Genomic DNA, 19,728 nt, shown 5'->3' with positions numbered 1-19,728 from the left:
ACTCTTCAGCAGTTATTCGGGGTACCAGATAAACTGGGATAAATCCCTCATTTTCTATTTAGCTGATGAAATCCCACCGCTCACGGCTGACTGCATGGCCCTGATACAGCGTGACAAGTTCAAATACCTAGGTATCTGAATCACAAAGTCAGAAGAGGACTTTCTGACCCTAAATATACACACCCAATTGGTGAGGTTGCATGGGGACATGGCGCACTGCTGGCGGTTACTGATATCCCTCATGGGCAGAGTGGTCTTCTTTAAAATGATGGCTTGGAACTATCTGCAGAGAATTGGGTACCCGCCAGTACTCTGTTGCCCTTCGGATTCTTTTAACCAACACAGCCCCTCCTATTGTTTGTGCTGTTGCCAAGTTTTTAAAATGGGCTTGGTTGATTAGACTTAGAAGACTGTCCATATCAATTTAATCCTTTTTTTAACTAATTTATGCTGATCAAATGTGTTTTACTCTTTTATCTAATGTACAGTCATACTTTTTTTTGATATGCTGTTTTTATCTTTTGTACCGCTTTTATGATATATGCATATCGAAATAAAGCAATCAACCAACCAAAATGATGGTCTTTCCCCATCTGCTATACACTGTTCAGAACACCCCTATCGTATTCCGGATGCCTTTTTCCAGGCCATCGAAGGGGAGCAGCGCAACTTACTGTGGGAGGGCTGCACACCATGTATAACATTGCGCAAACTTCAGCAAGCGGTTTACGAAGGTGGGCTGGTGATCGCAGACATTAGGACCTACTATTTGGTGGCCAAGCTTATTAATGTAAACGGCTGGGTCTTCCTGCCCTACTCTTAACCGGCATACCAGTTCGACAGCCACGCAATGGGGAATGGAGGATTACCAGCAGGGCTGTAGTGCAGGAGCTGGGAAACATTTCTCTCCATGCATATGCGGGCTGTGGTACGAGCATGGCATGCAGCTACAAAGTCACTGGAATGGGAGTCTAAACTGACACAACAAACCCCACTTTGGAGAAGCGATGCACTGGACGAAGTGGGGCGCCTGGAGGGCTTTTGTAGATGGAGCCCTATTAGAATAGATAACCTTGGGATCTATGGCACAGCAGGACCATGATTACCTTTGAAGAACTGCTAACGGAATACCAAATGGGCTATGAGGAGCAGTGTGCTACCTACAAATGAGACATGCCCTAGGCTGTCTTTGCCAGAGGTGGAGTCGCTACCTGACTAAGCTCCACTGGTGGACTGGCACTACTCTATTGCATGATCGATAAGGTGGTTTCCCTCACATATCGAAAATTAATTTACAATCTTCCAGACCCCCTGAGCCGAATGAGGAAGGCATGGGAATCAGACTTGAGGTTACTCCAGGATAATGATTGGTCAGAAGCCATTCAGAGCCCCAGGGAAATTGATAAACGAGCACAGTTCAGACTAATCCAACTTCGAGTCCTACAGAGGTCATATGCTCCTAGGACACTACAACATAGATTGCACAGTTGTGACTCAGGCCAATGTGCTTGGGGGTGTGGGGAGGTAGGCACTTTCTTCCATATCTTCTTGGCATGTCCTAAAATGTAGTGATACTGGGCAGGAGTGAATAGGGTTTTGTCTGAGGTGACAGGCCTGCCAATACTAGAAAACAAAGAAAATTGTGAGTAAAACCCGACCCGCTTGTCTGGATCTGGCTCTAACCCAGGGCAGTTCCTCCATTATGGCGGAGGAAAGTGGCCCCACTGCTTTCTTGCAGTGTCAAAAGCAGAAACATAAAATGGTATTTTAAATACACTCCTTCGCCCTATGGAGGAGCCGCCCCTGGATAGAGCCAACTCCAGACAGGCGGTCGGGTTTTACTCACGGTTTTCTTAGTTTTCTAGTAGCAGGCAAACCTCAGGTGGCCAAGCAGGGAATTACAATGCCAGGCGGAGATTGAATCCATGCACAAAATCAAATTAGGGAGGGGGAACAAGGCAGCAGGAAAATGGAAGCAGGAGATAAGCTGCTGTCTTGATTTAGTCTCAAGTCAAAGCAAAGTATTTTAAATACCAGTTTATGTTTCTGCTTCTCGCACTGCGAGAAAGCAGAAGGGTATGCCTGGTTGGGGGCAGGCGGGTTGGCAGGTCAGGGAGGAGTGGCTTGCCCAATGCTGTGGGCCCTGACTGTTTGGTCAGCCATCTGAGGCTGACCAAACCAGACATGCGCACTCTGGATTTTCTCAATGTAGGCTGCTTGCAGCCTACATAGAGAAAATGGCCTCCCCATAGGCGCCGACTGGGCGCCGTCCTCACCAATCACACCGCTGCCATTGCAGTGTTGTGATTGGCTTAGGGGAGGGAGGCTGCCTTCTTCCTGCCAGAGGCAGGAGAGCAGGAAAGCAGCAGTAAAACATGGGATCCAGCCAGGAGCGTTGGCGGCGGGGGACCTGGTTAGGTAAGTTTTTATTTTATTTTTTTGCTTGCTTAGTTACTTATTTTATTTTTAAATCCCCCCCACGCGAACCCTAGCACGAAGGCCCGCGCGACCCCAACCTACAAATCCCCCCACCCGCGAGTCATGCCAGCCACGACTGATTATAGACAAAACAACAAGGTACCCCACGCAATGGAGCCACACCATGACAGTCCAATAGTAGCAGTGACTTTTGTTTGTTGAATCCTGGTGCAATCTCAGTACTGACTGCTTGGCGCAAAACTTTGGCACATCCTGGTGTAATCTCAGTACTGGTTACTTGGGTAAAACTTTACCGCTTCCAGGTGCTCAGTAATGGTTATTTGGCACTGACATTTGGTACTACCATTCCCTACTAACTTTCGACTCTACCTTTTGGGTACTAGCAGTGCATACTCATTGTTGGTACCTGTGCTGATAAACAGGTGTCCAACCTTTCTACAATTTCCTGTTTTCCGTCAGAGGTCATTCCACTCTGTGGAATTTTGTACAGCGTTTATAATTACTTTGTGAGAGCACATGTGGATGCTGGAAGGAGGAAATGCTTGGTAGTTTTCAATCATTAACATGATTTGTATTTGTTGTTCTTATTAGGTTTCTGATATTCTGTGCTCTTTCCATCTAACCTGAAATACATAACAAGATCTAGATGCATGGACAGTAATTACATGACGAGCATGCTCGACACGACCAGGACATCACACTTCCAGTAACTGCCTCGCAGGTAGGAGGGGTTGAGGTTTACACACGTTAGTAATGATACTCAGCAGAGATAGGGAGTGAGTGTCACGACCTAGATCGCTCTTATTCAGTATCTACAATGACGTCCATGATCCAGGCCCTCTTCCTTGGACCCCACCACGCTCCCTCATGAACGCACAAACACCGGCAGTCAGGCAGGGTACTAAGAGTTGGGTCCATATCGTCCTGCAACATCAAGTAATACGGACTATAAGGTTAGCACTGCAGTTATTGGTCACATGGGGAGGTGGAGAGTTACTGGGCTGAACTCCAGGGCAATAAGGATGAAGCCATTTGATTTGAAGCTCATGGATAGAATGACTTTGAGTGTTATTAAGACTACAGTCAAGATTACGTAAAAATAAATGCATACAGTAATAAAAATTAAGATTGTGAGGACCATTATCACATTCTATTCCCAATTAAAACTTGGATATCAATAAGGATACAAACCTTTGCTTAAAAGGATATGATACAGATAAGACTAAAAGCATATGGTACGTGTGTGAGACTATACTAGAAGGTTCAAAACTTATTCAACATAGTTGTGTTTCGCTCTGTTGAAGCCTGTTTTTGCATCAAGAGAGAATGCCTTCTGAGGGTAATCTATCATGTCAAGGATATTAGCAACCACAGACATTAAATAGTCCAGAAAACAACATAGTTAGGGAAGATTTTGAAGAAAAATAAGTTGGGCCCCGGGAAGAGGAGAAGAAACTGCGCTCTCCGTGTGAGTCAATGGGGAAGTCAGCGGCGCTAACACAAGGATCACCCTGTCCTCCTTTGACAATGCGTGAATAGAGCATATGTATTCAGTCTCCTGTGCAATGAGGGAAAAGCCCACTGTGCGTGGTGTATCAGCCACCCAGAAAGTGAATGCAGACATGCAAGTGGTGGGACAATGGCCACCAAAGCAAGTGGGACCAAAGATAAGCTCTGGAAGGTGGCTTAGATGTAGGGACCTGTGGTGATGCTGGCATTTGTCTCTCCCCGAGGTTAGGAAGTAGTAGAGATTCCATAAGGTAAAAGAGAGGGGGCCCCCGGACTCCATAAGGGAAGCTGATTTGACACCAGACTAGAGGGACCACAATCTTCTCAAGTCACAGCCTTCAAGGCTGGAGGGGCAAGAAAGGAGTTTCAAGGCAGAAAAACACATGAAAGACTGGGCTCTCAGGACAAATAGAAAAAGCTCATCACCAGGTATGAGGAATTGCGCCGTCCAGAAAATAAATGAGAGGCTCGAGGGTGCTGGACCCTAGGTTGCACTAGTAGAGTGAGAGGGGGGTCAAGGTGGGCAGGAGATAGGGGCTAGGATGACAAAATAAAATGATGATGCAAGATGAGTATGTGAAGAAGAGACCTAGTGTTGATGGGACTGGCAGGCGAGAAGCCAAGTTCTCAGGGGAGCGGCAAAGCAATAAATGTGGAAAGCAACTGGGCTTGGAAAGCACTTTGAGAGGTGAATACATCCAGTTTCAATCTAGGATCCTGGTGATGAGGAGCAGGTTTGTCACAGTGCCCACTTGCAATTCACAATAGGTCATCGAGTGACAAATCAAGGCTGAATACCCTGAAAGGAACAAACAAAACGAAAGAATAAACACCATTTACATATAAACTTAAAGAGATTAGAACAAGTGGGGTAGGTACAGGTCGGTGTTTGCTGCATGGCGGGCATGAGGAGGGGCAATCTTACCCTGTGGAGAAAAAGGGGCTTGACGCTCTCCTCCATCTAGCATTGACTGATACAGTGATATTAGTTGCAAAGGCCGGTTTTAGTCAAAAAGCTGGAGCATCCAGAGTTTCACATGGCTGAAGCAGGTGAATTCTATACGCATAAGATAGTGAACTAGGGGCTTTCACAGGTGTTGGAACATTGTCTCTGTCCTAGCTAAGTTGTGTGATATCGGTTCCATTGCTAAGACGTGCCAAACGCGACCAAACCATTGCTCCATTGAGGGAGGGGCTGCCTATTTCCCCATCAGTGCAATCATTTGCAGCACCGCTAAGAGCAGGTTGCTGACAAGCTTCCAGTCTGCATGCGTCATCGCAGCTAAAGCCAGTGGTCTAAACACCCAAAATTAGTGTGAGACATGAGGTAGGGAGATGGTAGCCCACTATGTCTTTTATATGTCCCAGTATCTCTTTCCAATATGTAGTAATTACTTTGCAGGACCACCAGATATGGCGGAAGTCCCCTGTGTCCTCCTTAGAAAGCCAGCAAAAAGGGAAGTACCCTGGTAAATAGTGATGAGACAGGCCGTTTTGGGTTATCAGTAAAATATTAATTTATATGCTGTTTCTCAGAGGGAGAGACTGTGGTAGGTGTTTAGGTATGTCTCGCCATAATGCTTCCCATTGTTTAGCCGTGATATCTTCCTGTGAAGAATTGTGCCATGTGGACTGATAGGAATGGGTGTGCAGTGGTGGTGAATGCTGAAGCACATGATATGTGTTGGATATGGGGCCTCTCGAGCCAGTATAGGCTCAGACCAGCTTCTCGAAGAGAGTGTAGCGACGGATGGCCGCGGGGTAAAATAAGGGTGTAGGGCCCACTGCTGCATTTGGCAATATTAGAGCAGGGAGGCATCCGTTAGTTTATAGTCTGGTCGGCACTGGTCAAAGGACTTCATTACGTCCCCCGCAAATTGATCACAAAGTGTCCGACATTCCCATCACTCCATAGGGGGAATGAACGGGGTGAAAGCGCTGGAGGGAAGTCCAAGTTTCAGGCAATTGGCAGATTTGGAGAGGGAAAGGTTGTCAGACCATTCTTAAGGGCCACTTTGTCCCAGTTGTCAAGGACCGTCCGAGTGCAGGTAGCCATGTAGGCACTAAGAGGGTGGGCGTGCTTGGGCAGCAAGGCTAAGTCCCCCAAGGGACGGCACGCTACCGCTCGGTCCATGTGGAACCAGTGCTTCTCACTCTCTCGGATGACCCACTTAAATGTGTAACACAGGTGGGCCACCCAATAATACTTAAGAAGATTGGGGCATGCCAAGTGTCCTCTGTCCCGGGGAAGCATCAACAGTGAATTAGCTACCCGGGGTCAGTTTCCGTTCCAAATGAAGGTTTGGATAGCTCGTTGTAGGTGTTGCAGTATGGGTTTAGCCCTGATTTGCACGCATTGCTATGTTAGCATGGCTTATTAGAAGTTAAACGCTATTTTACCCTTTGCTGCTTTTGCACACAACACTGCATATAGCTGTTTTTCTAAGTTAGGCTGCGCGAATGTCTTCATGTGAGAAAGGCTTGTTTTCGACATCTCTAGACTTACATCGTGACCCTAGTCTGCACAGTGAGTGCCCAAGCCTCCAAGGTTATCATAACAAGGTAGCTGTTGTTCGAACTGATCGGCTCACGTTTTTAGACACAACACATGGCAGCTGCGAGCCAACTGAGATTCTGGGGCCTTTATTATTGCACTGTAGCCATGATTTCACACACTTGGAAGATTTTCTGTTTCCAGTGATGCAGAGAGCTTTTGCTGATCATGATGTGATTCGCTCTTGCTGAGCTGAGAGGTAATGGGGTCCCCCAAACAAGCCTGAGAGACCTTCTATAGTTTATAAAACATAGTTCCTAGATAGGGAGGGTGTTATAACTAGGCACTATACGACCTGTTTTCACCATCATTGTAATATGATTTCTCCCTTTGTGTTTTATGGAATTGTAACAATGATGACCATGTTATATCTAATTATATGTCTGCTTATGTTGGCAAAGATACTGCACCTGAGTGCACATCGTTAAAGGAAAATGCTACTTACCAGTATGCATCTGTTATTGGCATGTAGGGCTGCTGACATTCATATCTTAGCATAGATCGCCGCCTAGTGTTGGGTCCGGATGATTGCACCTTGTTGTCTTGGAAGAGTCTTCGAAGTATCACAAGATAGGTGACTCCTCCCTTGGACTACAGTGCACATGGGCATCTTCTCCATCCTCAGATTGTTTTTTGCCATTGTGGCAAAGATGGAGTATAGTAAAGTAAGAGATGGCCATGCAAAAGAGAATCCTGCAGCTGCAACAGGCACCGGGGAGGAGGGTGGGCGATATGAATGTCAGCAGCCCTACATGCCAAGAACAGATGCATACTGGTAAGTAGCCTTTTCCGTTCGAGGCATGTGGGCTGCTGAATTCATATCTTAGCATAGACTGTATAGCAGTATCTCCTCTAGCGGTGGTCACCTGTCCAGCTGCAGCAGTCTGAAAAAAAGTTTTAAGGACAGCCTGGCCTACAGCAGATTGCTGCTTTGTTTGCACGTCTACACAATAGTGTTTAGTGAAAGTGTGTATGGTGGACCATGTAGCTGCCCTACATATATCTTCAAGGGGAATATTCCCTAGGAAAGCCATGGATGCCCCCATTTTACGTGTAGAGTGTGCTTTTGAGGGAACTGTTAGAGTGCGTTTAGCCTTTTGATAGCATATCTGAATGCATTTAACATGCGGAGCATTAGGACACTAAGGGCCAGATGTATGAAGCTCAAATGGGTTTGCAAACGCCGAAATTCGTATGTATGTAGCAAATTTCAGTGCAAAATAAGAAATCGCAAATTTGCGATTCCGTATTTTGCGATTGCATTTAAGGAATCTCAAAATTTGCGATTCCTTAAATGCAATGTATGAAGCAAAAAAAAATTGCAAATTGTCCTTAAGGATTCGCAAATTACCACCAACTTCAAGTTGGTGGTAATTTGCGAATTTCTTGCAAAATGCCCATTTTTGCATTTTTCAAAGTGCCATGTGATGCACATACATGCCCTTAGGGCATGTATGTGCACCACATGTGCACCCATGCTTATTTCAGGGGTGCAACAGGGTGTCCTTTGGACACCCCTGCACCCTTGAAATTATTCTCAATTTGCGATTAGCCAATTGAGAATAATTTCACATTCATTCCTATGGGTTCCTGGCCCATAGAAATTAATGGGAAATTATCCCTTAATTGGGCTTAGCAATTTGCTAATCGCAATTAAGGAATTTTAAGAAATCGCTAAAAAATAGCGAATTTCTACATACATACCATTTTGCAATTCTCAAATAGCGATTCCTTAAAAATCCCTATTATAGAATCGCAAAAGTGTATCTTGATACATCTGGCCCTAAATTCTTTATAGTGCAGCACCAATGAAATTAATCTATTACCTCATGCTAATGATGCAATAGAAAAATAAAACAACTCTTTATATCATCATAATAACTGCATTCCACATTGAAATACCCAAGGTCAACCAGGCAAAACTAACACTCCAGTTGCATTCCAGTGTGCCCGCTTCATGCATTAAATACAGTACACAATGGGTGATAAATCTAGGAATTTCAGCAACATACAGAAATTACAAAACATATCTGTTGGCCTAATCATAGATCAATAGAAAGGGTCGTATGGAGTACATTTGCATTGTTGTAGTATAATTTACAATCATTGTCTCGCCCAAACCTGTTGCCTCAGTTTGCTCATTTGGTAATATACCAATTTCTCTTCATGTTCTAAGGTCTTATCCATTTTAGGATATGTCCAACTGTAATCATTCTAAATGCTTAGCCAGGGACAATGCCTCAGTTCGCTTCACCGCGTTTCGTAAACCATTCACCCCTGAGGTATCCAATCAATTGCTATGCATCTTTTTGCTAGTATTACAACTAACGAGAACAGGCAGGGTTCCATACAACTTTTCTTGGGGATTGGTTGCAGGTTCGAAATTAAATGCTATAGATCTAAGATAATCATGCTTCCAACCACCCTCTTCGGTGGCAGCCCCGCAAGATTTCAAAACTCTTCCATTAAACTACATGTCCAGGTCATGTCTTAAGTCTACACCACTGTTCTTCATCTTGGGTACTTTCCTTGATGTGTGGGATATATCCTACAAATAACGGCAGGAGCCAGGTAAGTTCTGTACGAGCACTTTAAGTGTGAGAGGAGGAATCATGCATCTTGGTGTAAGCGAAAGTCAAATTCCACCCTTTATCTTGAAAATTGTGTTCTGCAGTTGTTCTAACATTTAGATTTAACAGACATGTCAGGGTTGGGTCAGTCTAGTCTCCGTTCTTTAGGTCGGTTGTTGCCTGATGTTAAATTCAATAGTTCTGTAAGTACTAAGGATCTGGAAGCCTGGCCATAGATAATCATGCACACAACAAGGCCTGGTCTGCACATATCCCCAGTTGGGTTCTTGCCTCCTCAATCATACGTACTGTGTCTCTATTATAAATAGCTTCCATGCATATTTATCTTCTGTCCTACCTTACTTGTGGGTATGCATAGGTTCCACAATTCACCCAACCCCAAACTAGTTCCTGTTCAGCACCTGGCACTCGCTTTATTGTAAGTCTGAAGACAATGTCCTACGTCACTGAAGTCAGGGAGAGGGTTATCCCCAAGACCTTCCTCAACGGGAGAGAAACCGATGTGCTGTGCTGTAGTTTGAAGGCCAAATAGCAGCTTTGCATATGTGGAGAACCCAAGCCCCCTTCTCATTGTACTTTTTTAGTATAGACAATTTGATTATGGGTCTAGCTCCGGTAGGTACTAGAGATTATATAAAACTATGTAACTGTCGAAATAGGTCTATTCGTAGAAGGGAAAATACTGCTTAAATACAGAAGGGCACCCTGGACTGCTATTATTTTTACCAAAGGAAACCTACCTATTAAGGATAATGGTAAATTCATAAACATTGCTAAATGTCCATGCACCTAATTTAAATATACTCTTATTTGTCAGTTTTGAGAAACAGACACAATACTGGCCAAATAGCTGACAGATGCATGTCTAATATTGCGATGGGGGTATTTTTTCGTGCATCATGGTCTTCCTCATAACAAGAGCTTTATATTGCATGTTCTCCTTTAAAAAAAATCCTACACTGCAGTTCATGTTTATTTTAGTGTTGCCTTAAATGCTTAGTATCTTGACTGACTTACCACATTTGTTTATATTTTTTCCATTCTTTCCTTCAACTTGGAATGCATCTGATCGTCCTATTGTTAAAAAAACAGAAACACAAAATATGAATAATAAATATTGATTAAAAATATGCAATTAAAGAGGCATCAGGTATTTTCAATTCATTCTTTTCAATAATGTAGCATAAGGTGCACATCTCCTAAGACTGCTCCTCGGTAATAACCCGTGTCCCACTGTCTAGCTCCGAGACCCTCCACTGTCCTACCTCCTGACAAAGGCCTTTTCCTCTTGCTCCCAAAAGACTACTACTAAGCCTATGAGTCCTGCTCGGACCAAGAAGACTTTAAGGAAATTCCTCTAGAAAGATGAGGAGACTAAGGCCCAGATTTACAAACATTTTGCGTCATGGTTGCGCCACCTTTATTATTCAGCCACGGCACAAAATGCTAGTCGAGATTTACAAAACCACGCAAAGGCAGATATTGACTCAGGCTAGCATTACCTACTGTTGTTTGACTGCAGTCCATGTTCAGTAAGAGTCTGAAGCAGGGATATGAAACTAACAAGAAAGGTTGACATGTTTAGCTGCCTAGGTTGGGCCAGATTAGGGTGAAGATGCTAATAACCCTAGTACTCACATGCTTTCATCTTCAATAGTTTTTTTTTGTTTGTTTTTTTAAGTTTCCAAAACCTTTATTAAAAAATAATGCACATGAAATGCATAACTGACACGTCATGTTGCATAGCATAATAAAGTCCTTCAGTAGCTGCCAAAACAAAAGGTCTGTCATAAACATGCCCCCAAACAATACCCCCCCACCAAACCCCCCCCCCCTCCCCCTCCCAGATGCAGGAAAGTTAGTTGGACATAAATTCCGCACATTTCAGAACTTCGCATGTTCACGGACTGTACATCAATTCTGCAGTCGCAAAAATCAGAACCTGTTCTCATGTCAAATAAGGAGTGTGTATGGCCTGTCCCTTTTAGGAAATGACTACCACCCCCCACACACTTGATCTGAACCTCCACCGCCCCTCCCATTATCCCACCACTGAGTCTGTTTAGGCATTCCCCCCAGGGTTAGGGATCTGTACTACCGAGGCATCCTCTCCCCCACTCTGTGTGTCATCATTGTCTACGCGCTGTGCAAGGAGATATGATACCAGGGGCCTCCAGATATCTTTGGGGGGGTGACTTTAGTGGGAGCTGCTCCACATAATTATGTAAGTGTTCCTGCCAAGTGGACATGTCTTTAATCCAATCTTTGAATTTAGGTGCTCTACCACGTCCCCGCCTACATGCCACCTGTCTTTTGGCTATCAAGAGTCCCATTGCCAGGTTTGTCTTATGTACAGACTGTACCGTGTGTGTCAGTCCTAGGAGGCCAACAAGCTGCAGCGACTCAATCCACACTCCCAGCATCTCCGACATCCCCTCAAAGACGTCTGTCCAGTGTTCCTCCACCCTTGGGCACAGCCATGCAAAGTGTATGATGTCAGCCCCTTCCCTGCCACACCTATCACACCTATCATGGTCCCCCAGGTGAAAACTGTGAAGCCGAGCCGGGGTATGGTATAAACGATGGAGGAACTTGTAGTGGATTAGTCTCAGGCGGCTGCTGCCAGTGATCGCCGCTGTTTGCAGACAGCTCCACTCCCACTGGTCATCAGTCAATGTTACCCCCACGTCTTTGTCCCATTCGGCCCTCGCGCGCACGGGGTTTATTACAGGGACATCCCGGACTTGCTTATATAGCAGTGAAATTACATGTATGGGTGTATCTGCCTGTAGTAGCGTATGTAACGGTATGAATATATCAGGTTCCCCCGGGAAGGCTGGGGTAACTGCTTTGATATTCTGTCGAAGTCTGGTATACAAAAACATATCCATGTTGGTTGGAGTGTGGTCTCCAAAAAATTGTTCCGCTGTTCTGAATTGGCCTTCTAAGTAGAGGGCCCCCCCAGGTAGTGTATTGCAGCTTGCGCCACAGTTTACCGCCCAGCCCCTCACATATGACCCGCAGAAGTGGGCTGCGTAGTAACGGCAGTCTAGGGGAGTACATTAGAGTTGTCTCCATCTGGCGCACCATCCATTTCCAGGCCGCAACAGTGCAATCCACCGTGGATGGATCTCTGCCCCTCTCCGTAACTTGTGTGAATAAGTACCCCTCAGGTGGGACAGGAGCCATATACCCATCCTCCACCGCCAGGTGCGCCATGTACGGATCTGGGTGTAGCCAGTATACCACGAAGTGTGCCTGCGCGCAGAAGTAGTACTGCTCGAAGTTGGGGACTTCGAATCCACCCTGCCGATACGGTAGCATGAGAGTCGCCAAGTTCAGCCGGGCCTGCTTCCCTCTCTAGATAAGCCTAACCCGTTGGGTTTTGAGGGTACGGAAAAAGAAACTACCCGGATGGTATGCTATATTGATGAATAAATAAAGTAGCTTAGGTAAAATTGTCATTTTGATGAGGGATATGCGTCCCGCCATCGAGAGGGACAGTTTCAACCAGTGAGTTACGCTGTCAGCAATTCTATCCATGGCCGTACCATAGTTAGCACGCATGAGCTCGTCTTTGTTTGTTTGGTAACATGTATACCCAGGTACCTAAAATGCTCCACTTCCCACTGCAGTGGGAAATCTAACTGGTACTGTTCCGTCTTATCGGTCAGCGGGAATATAGCCGATTTAGTCCAATTTATCTGGACACCCGAGATGGCGCCAAACTTTGTAATTTCTCTCAGTACTGGGTTGAGATTTTCCTGGGGCTTGTGTACATACAGCGTGATGTCATCCGCGTAAAGAGATTAACAATTGTCTGGCAGGGTATATCAGTGCCCTGTGCTTGTGGTGTTGCCGTAGAGGACAGGGGACAAAGGGCACCCCTGCCTCATGCCCCTAGAAATTGGGAAGCTATCAGATCTGGTCCCATTCAGCAGGATTGAGGCCTGCGGACTGGAGTACAACAGCCGTACCCAGTTAAGAAATGAGCATGGCATGCCCATGCGTTCGAATGTGCCCAGAAGGTAATAACATTCCAGGGACTCAAAAGCTTTGGTGGCGTCAAGAAAGACCGCCACCGCAGCACTATTAGGGTCGATATCTTGTATAACAGACAACAGAGTTCTAAGATTGTGGACTGGGGACCTATTGGGGACGAATCCCGCCTGATCAGGCAGAACCAGTTTCTCCATTAGGAGGTTGAGGTGCGTCGATGTCACAAGTGAGAAGCGACAACGGCCGATACGAGTCGCAAGAGGTGGGGCACTTCCCTGGTTTCAGCAGCGTCATGATCTGGGCTTCCCGCATAGTGGTAGGTAACATCCCCTCCTCCAGTGCTTCGTAATACCCTGCCTTCAAAATAAGAGCTAAAGTCGTCACAAAGGTTTTATAAAATTCAACAGGCAACCCGACGGTGCCCGGGGCTCTCCCCGACTTCATAGTCATGACAGCTTCAGTAATCTCATCTAATTCTAAGTGGTGGTCGAGAAATGTCCTCTGAGCGTCCCCCAACCATGCCAGGGCCGTATCCTCCAAATAGGACTGCAAGTCTACGGGTATGTCCCTCTGAGAGGAGTAAAGCATGTTATAAAAATTGACAAATGTGCGCAGTTGCTCCGGTAAGCCACTGTGTACTCGTCCCTCCTCATCCTGCACTTCCACTATGTAATTAGTAAATCTAGGGGCACATACTGCGTTCGCTAAGGCTTTGCCTGGTCAGTCTCCCTCCCCGTATGTCTGTGCTCTATGGGCTTGCCCCCTGAACTGGCACTCCTTATCGGCCGCCTAAAAAACTTTTTTTCACGTACAGCAGCTCTGGTGGCCCCAGTCTCATCTCCCTCCGCTAGTTCCCTCTCTAGGGATTTGAGCTCTCCTTCTAGCTTGTGTAATTGGTTACGGAGATCTCTCAGGACCTACCCCCTATGAAATGCACCACCCCCGTACGGTTACCTTAAAAGCTTTCCCACACTGTGATAAGGCTTGAGACGGAGTGTACATTACGTTCAAAAAAGTCCTTTATCTCCTGTTCCAACTCATTCCTAAATACTTGATCCTGGAGATGCTGGGGGTTCAATCGCCAGTGCAGGAAAGGGGAGTGTTTCACCGGGGGCTGCAGCTTAACCTTGACGGGCGAATGGTCCGAGTACGTACGGGCCAAGTGGGTCGCCCCTTCTACCCAGTGTGCCATTCCCACCGTAACAAAGACATAATCAAGCCTCGCCCTGGACCCGTGTACTGTTGAAAAATGTGTGCCCTCCCTCAATGAAGGGTGCTTGTATCGCCAAGTGTCTAATAGCCGGTTGATGGTCGTAATGTCTTGCAGCATCCTCTGCGAATTAGCATAATGCATACGCTCAGGGCAGGATCTATCGGCACCAGGGTCTATAACCGTGTTAAAATCCCCTCCCCACACCATGTAAGTAAGGTCTATTGCCTGAATTTTACACCACACCTCCAAGAGCGCCTGCGGATCGTCAATGTTGGGGCCATAGTAATTAGCAAACAGTACATCATAAGTGTGTATCCTACCCCACAATAAGCAGTATCGCCCATTAACATCCACCTCCTCGCCCCACGTACAAAAGGTGTCCCCCTCTTAATCAAAATAGCCACCCATCTGGAGTAGCTCGAGTAGGAGGCAAAACAGCGGTGCATAGCCCAGCGGCCCGCAAACTGGGGTTGTCTGGTCGGGCTCAGGTGGTTTTCCTGTAGCAGTGCCACGTTAATCTGGTACCTGTCAACGTAACTCAGCACTTGCCTCCTCTTACGTGGGTCATTTAAACCACGCACATTCCATGATAGTATGTTGAGTCCTCTTACACTTGAAGCCTCATCACCCATTGTCCCAGCATTTGTGTGTGTCCATAATCTGACAATCTGCTCCAGAATTCAATCCTGCATCTACCCACCTCCCCCCCCACTCCGGCACCTTCAACCTGCCGAGCATGCTACCCTCCCTCCCCAGAACAAAATTAGAGTATACTACAGTCCTCCTCTCAGCTCCTCTCAGTGGAGGGAAATTAGGGGGTATGCCCACATATGGGGAACACTAGCGGCTCACGACTCGCCCTCTCACCTCCCATATTTCACCCACCCGCTCGCGCCGCTCAATAGAGCAGGGCGCATCAGTGGGACGGAGGCGAGTGCCCGGGAAGAAGTTCAGAATTTGTACAATCAAAAATAGATGAAGGATACATCACCAGTTCGGAGAAAAGACTTATGCAGATATCTAGACCTGTCCATCCACTATATACAGTTCATATCCTGATATTCAGTCCTGGTTTAAGGTGGGTGATAGCAACCTGGAGCGCCTGCTGCTCTCTGTCTCCTGGGATGCTGCCTTGCGATGTCTCCTCAGGTAAGTACGCAGCCTGTTGCGGAGTGGTGAAAAAATGCTGCTTCCCCAGGTGCGTGATTCGAAGTTTTGCCGGGTAGAGCATTGCATATTGGATATTTTACGCCAACAGTTTTTTCTTCACTGCAGCATACTTCCGCCGGGCCTCCTGAACTGCTTGAGTGAAGTCTGGGTAAAACGATAAGGTCGTATTCTCATAGCGGACTTGCTTAATTTCCTGTGCTAGCCGCAGCACAGTGTCGCGATTGTGATAGTTTAGAAAGCGGACAATGACAGGGCAGACAATGACTAGCCCAGCGGCGGAGGCCGCTGGGCTAGTGAACGGTGGGCCCTCTCCACCGTGAGGTGTGGGGAGAAAGCCTCTCTGCCAAACAGTTCAGTCACCAAGTTTTCCATAAAGACCTCCATCCTGCCCGTGTTGGTGGTGTCCGCTAAGCCTATGACTCGCACATTGTTCCGGCGAGAGCGCGCTTCTAAGTCCTCATTCTTTTCAGCGATCACTTTCAACAATTTGTCCATTTGGAGCACGTGTGTACTCATCAACGCGGCGCCATCTTCTAGATCAGAGACCCTGGTCTCAACTTCTTTAAGCCTATGATCATGTTGCTCAATTCTAGTAACCACGGAGTGCATTCTAGTGTTCATGGTGTCGATCTTAGAGTCTATGGACGTAAGGCTCTGTTTCATACCTAACAAGATTGTCTTCCAGTCTTCCTCTTGCTGCTTCGATGGACCAGTGTCTGAGCGCTCAGTCGAGCCTCAGCGCTGTCCCCTACGGGAATCGAAGGAGTTTGGCTTGCTTAGGTTCGCTGCGCCCCATATCTGCCACAGAGTGAGGGGTGCCGGTCGAGGACAGCTCGTCCGTGGCTCACACGCAGGTAATGCTTCCTTGGCACGCGCCGTCTCCTGTTTCAGAAAAGGCCCACACTCTGCACCGTCAGGTCAAGCGTATTTCCCACAGCTCATCGAGAACACCACCACCCAGGTTACAGCATCCAGGGAGGCTATAACCAGTTTCTGCAGCTCCCCCCTTATCGTCTAGCACTGGCTAAGTAGTGGTAACACGCCCGGGACTTCTCACAACGTGCGTGAGCTCAAAATGGCGGCCGTCATGAGCTGCTGCACAGCGTGTCACAGCAACACGGGTGTATGAAGGCACGTGATCCACATCAGATCGGTCAGGCTAGGTAAGGCCTCATCCAGCAAGTGTTTCCTCTTTCACGCCGCACTCAGTTTCTACGCCCCTCGTAAGCATTCCGGTCTCCTCACCGTAGGTCTCAGAGTTGTGTTCGGAACTGCCTGTCTGTTTTAATGGGCGAGGGGCGTTCTCAGCGCCAAACATCAGTCCCCGCCGTCCGAGGTGCACAGCGCTCCGACACGCCAGGCTCCATCACTGAGAGGGGTCGTGCGCACAGCGAGCCGCTGGTCTTCTTCCCCGCCGAGGCCTTCCAGACCCCGAGCTCGCGTAGGAGGCGCCGCCGCACCAGAGCTCCACCTCTCCGAGCCTGCCTCGCGCTGAATGTTAACCCGCGGGTATCTCAGGCAGCTGGCGGTCTTGGACCGTGAAAGTTGGTTTCCCGATGTCAGGGACACATCCGCTTTCCGTTTAGGTGATGAGATGCCACATTAGATCAGTCAGGATGGGGGTTATGTTGTGAATTCCACCCAGGCCGGCAGGAGCCGCGCTAGTGCGCGGCCATGTTGGTCGTGCGCCCTCTAGCGCCCCCCCCCCCTTTCACCTTCAATAGTTAATTGCATTGTGTACTCATTAGGTGTCCTATGGCATGGTCCTATATTTGTGGGGGAAGCAATTACAGCTGCTAATGTCATGAGCAGCCGGCAATAATGCTTAATTACATTGACCTGTACTCGTAGAGTGAGGCTCTAGTGGATTGCGACATGAAAAGCTAATAACCATCAATGCAGGCCCGGTTCTAGAGGGTGGGCCAGGCCCACTCAAGGAACACCCTGGCCCACCCAAGGCCATGCAGAACTGAAAACAAGTGTTTTTCACCTTAATGTTTCACAGTGTCGTGCAGCCCTGTGGGCTCTCCCTTATCGTTTATTTGAAAGATTCACACCATTGACATAGGCAATTTTCAGGCCCGGAGAGAAGTGTGAAGTCAGCAGAGTTTATTAGCTGCCGTGATGCACAAATGACCAGCATTGATATCGTGAAATCTGAATTATGATTCTGGGCTCATTGTATCATATTTTTAAACTTAAATGCTTTACAAAGTAAAGAGCTGCCAACATTTTTTAAAAACATGAAAAGCTTTCAAGTGGCTCTTTATGGCATCAGGAATATTTCTTCCACTGCACATGTCCATGAGCATGCTGCAATCTTAAAGTTCTGCATCTTAAAGATTTGACACGCAGCGCCCCTCTCCTTCTCCAAAGCCAGAAGCACATCAAAGAAAGAGATGTAGCTCTTTGCATGCAAGAGCTACAGATGTAGCTCTTTGCATGCAGATTATTGTGTCAAAAATGTCAAACGCAGACAGATGACAATACCTAAAATATCAGTTTGATTAAATAGTTTGTTGTTTTTTGACCAATACCCACTCATCTTCATGGCCCACCCATCCATGCTTCTTTACGACCCTCCGAAGGAAAAATTCTAGAGCCCGGCCTGCTTTAATGTCTTATCTTACGAAATCAAATTCCAAGATCCCTGCTTGCTGTAAGCTTGTACGGCCGACTTTATTGGACTCATTTAAGTCTAGACATCAACAACACTAATGCTCTGTCATCGAGTCCCAAAAATAATATCCTTAAGGGTATTTGTTTAATAAATGTTATATTTGGAAAGGTTGATCTCACTCTTCAATGCTGTCTGAGGAGTCAGGGACACTTAAGAGTAAAATCCACAGTCACCTTTCATGTGGATTTATATCTATAGTGCAAAAAAAAACTGAAGTTAAAAGGGAGTTGACTAATGTGTCAACAGGTTTTACACCATAACACCTAAAAGTGTATGAAATTGAAAAGTTAAAAAGTACTTTCGGCGTCTAGTGTCCCAGCATCACAGTACTAACTCAACCACAATACTTTATAAATCGGCCATGTTGACAATCACTGCATTGCCAGAATATTTCCTATGTCATGTTATGTTGTGTTAATACATTTCTACAGCATGCTTTTAACCATAGGTATTCTCGCACTTAGGAGCCAATTCCGATCTTGCTGGAAGAAGGCTCCGTCCAACTCGGATCCGGAGGGCTTTCCGACCAACTCGTGCTCCCGGGCTCCGAGCACACAAGTACGATGCATACAAGCGCCGACGGACACGGGTCGCTCGGAGCCCCATTGAAGTCAATGGGCGCCTGTTGTACGATGTGTACATAGGCTCGCATTGATGAAAAAGGTATGTTGCGCACAAGGGCGCCCCTGTAGTGGGGACACATCTGTGCCACCCGCACCGTACATGCATGTGTAGGGGGACCCTTGGGTCCCCCCCTGTGATCGACTCGTACAACTACAGATGAAGGGGGTTCCGGCGCGGACCCCTGAAGTCCCCTTCCCGGAGCGTTTACGTGTCAGAGGCTCAGACTCTATCTGGCTGTCCGAAACGTGCATCGTACTGGCTCGGTCAAAAATTGCCTCCATTACACGGCACGGTTTGCTCGCGGGTGAGACGTATGGAGCGGTTCGGACCCGGAAACGATTCGGTCGGCAATTTCGCATTTCTCACATTGTAATTGCTTGCTCGTACAGCTGTACGAGTCGGTCGGTAAACACCTGTAGGGCTCATACTTTTTCCGGCTGGATCGCGTTAGGAGCCCTTCCGAGCGAGATCGGAATCGGACCCTAAGTAGTTGAATCAAGGGGAAAGCAAAGTCAATGCCTAACAAATCATAAAACCTCTCTATCTGGAGAAGGTCGATGTCTTTAACCCTTTATTAAAAATCAAATGATTATCGTTGGTTGAAGCTTTTATTCGATATGCAAGATATCTTGTAAGCGTACACAGAATACAGCATTTACAAAACTAGAAAAAAACATTTTTAAGAAGCAATATTAAATGTACATTTAAGAGAGATAAAAGGACATGTAATGCCAGAATAAATTAGCTAAAACGAATTAAACCGCTATTGACAATCTCTTGCATCGGATCAACCAAAAATGCTTTAAAAATTTGGCTACACCACAAACAATGGGGGGGGGGGAAGTGTCCGTCATTAGGATGCGAAGGGCTACCAGATAACTACGCATACCCATATTGCGACAAAGGGGTTTGAGCCAAAAACTCCTGGGTTTAGCATAGTCCGGACATT

At 46.7% G+C, this 19,728-nt stretch overlaps 1 protein-coding gene across 1 annotated transcript in view; it reads right to left on the bottom strand.

The window, feature by feature from the left end:
- The window catches only part of LOC147709124 (uncharacterized), a 3,078,084-nt gene that overhangs the window by 2,598,611 nt on the left and 459,745 nt on the right, over nucleotides 1-19,728 (bottom strand). Inside the window, exon 5 of the mRNA XM_086927727.1 lies at nucleotides 10,111-10,167. Coding sequence (XP_086783853.1) covers nucleotides 10,111-10,167 — 57 coding nt within the window. The remainder of the gene's footprint in view (nucleotides 1-10,110; nucleotides 10,168-19,728) is intronic.

This window comes from Lissotriton vulgaris, chromosome 6 (genome assembly GCF_964263255.1).
Source record: "Lissotriton vulgaris chromosome 6, aLisVul1.2, whole genome shotgun sequence".
In the NCBI taxonomy this organism is placed as follows: domain Eukaryota; kingdom Metazoa; phylum Chordata; class Amphibia; order Caudata; family Salamandridae; genus Lissotriton; species Lissotriton vulgaris.
The sequence above is the reverse complement of the archived record's forward strand: the minus strand, read 5'-3'. Positions and strand labels throughout refer to the sequence as shown.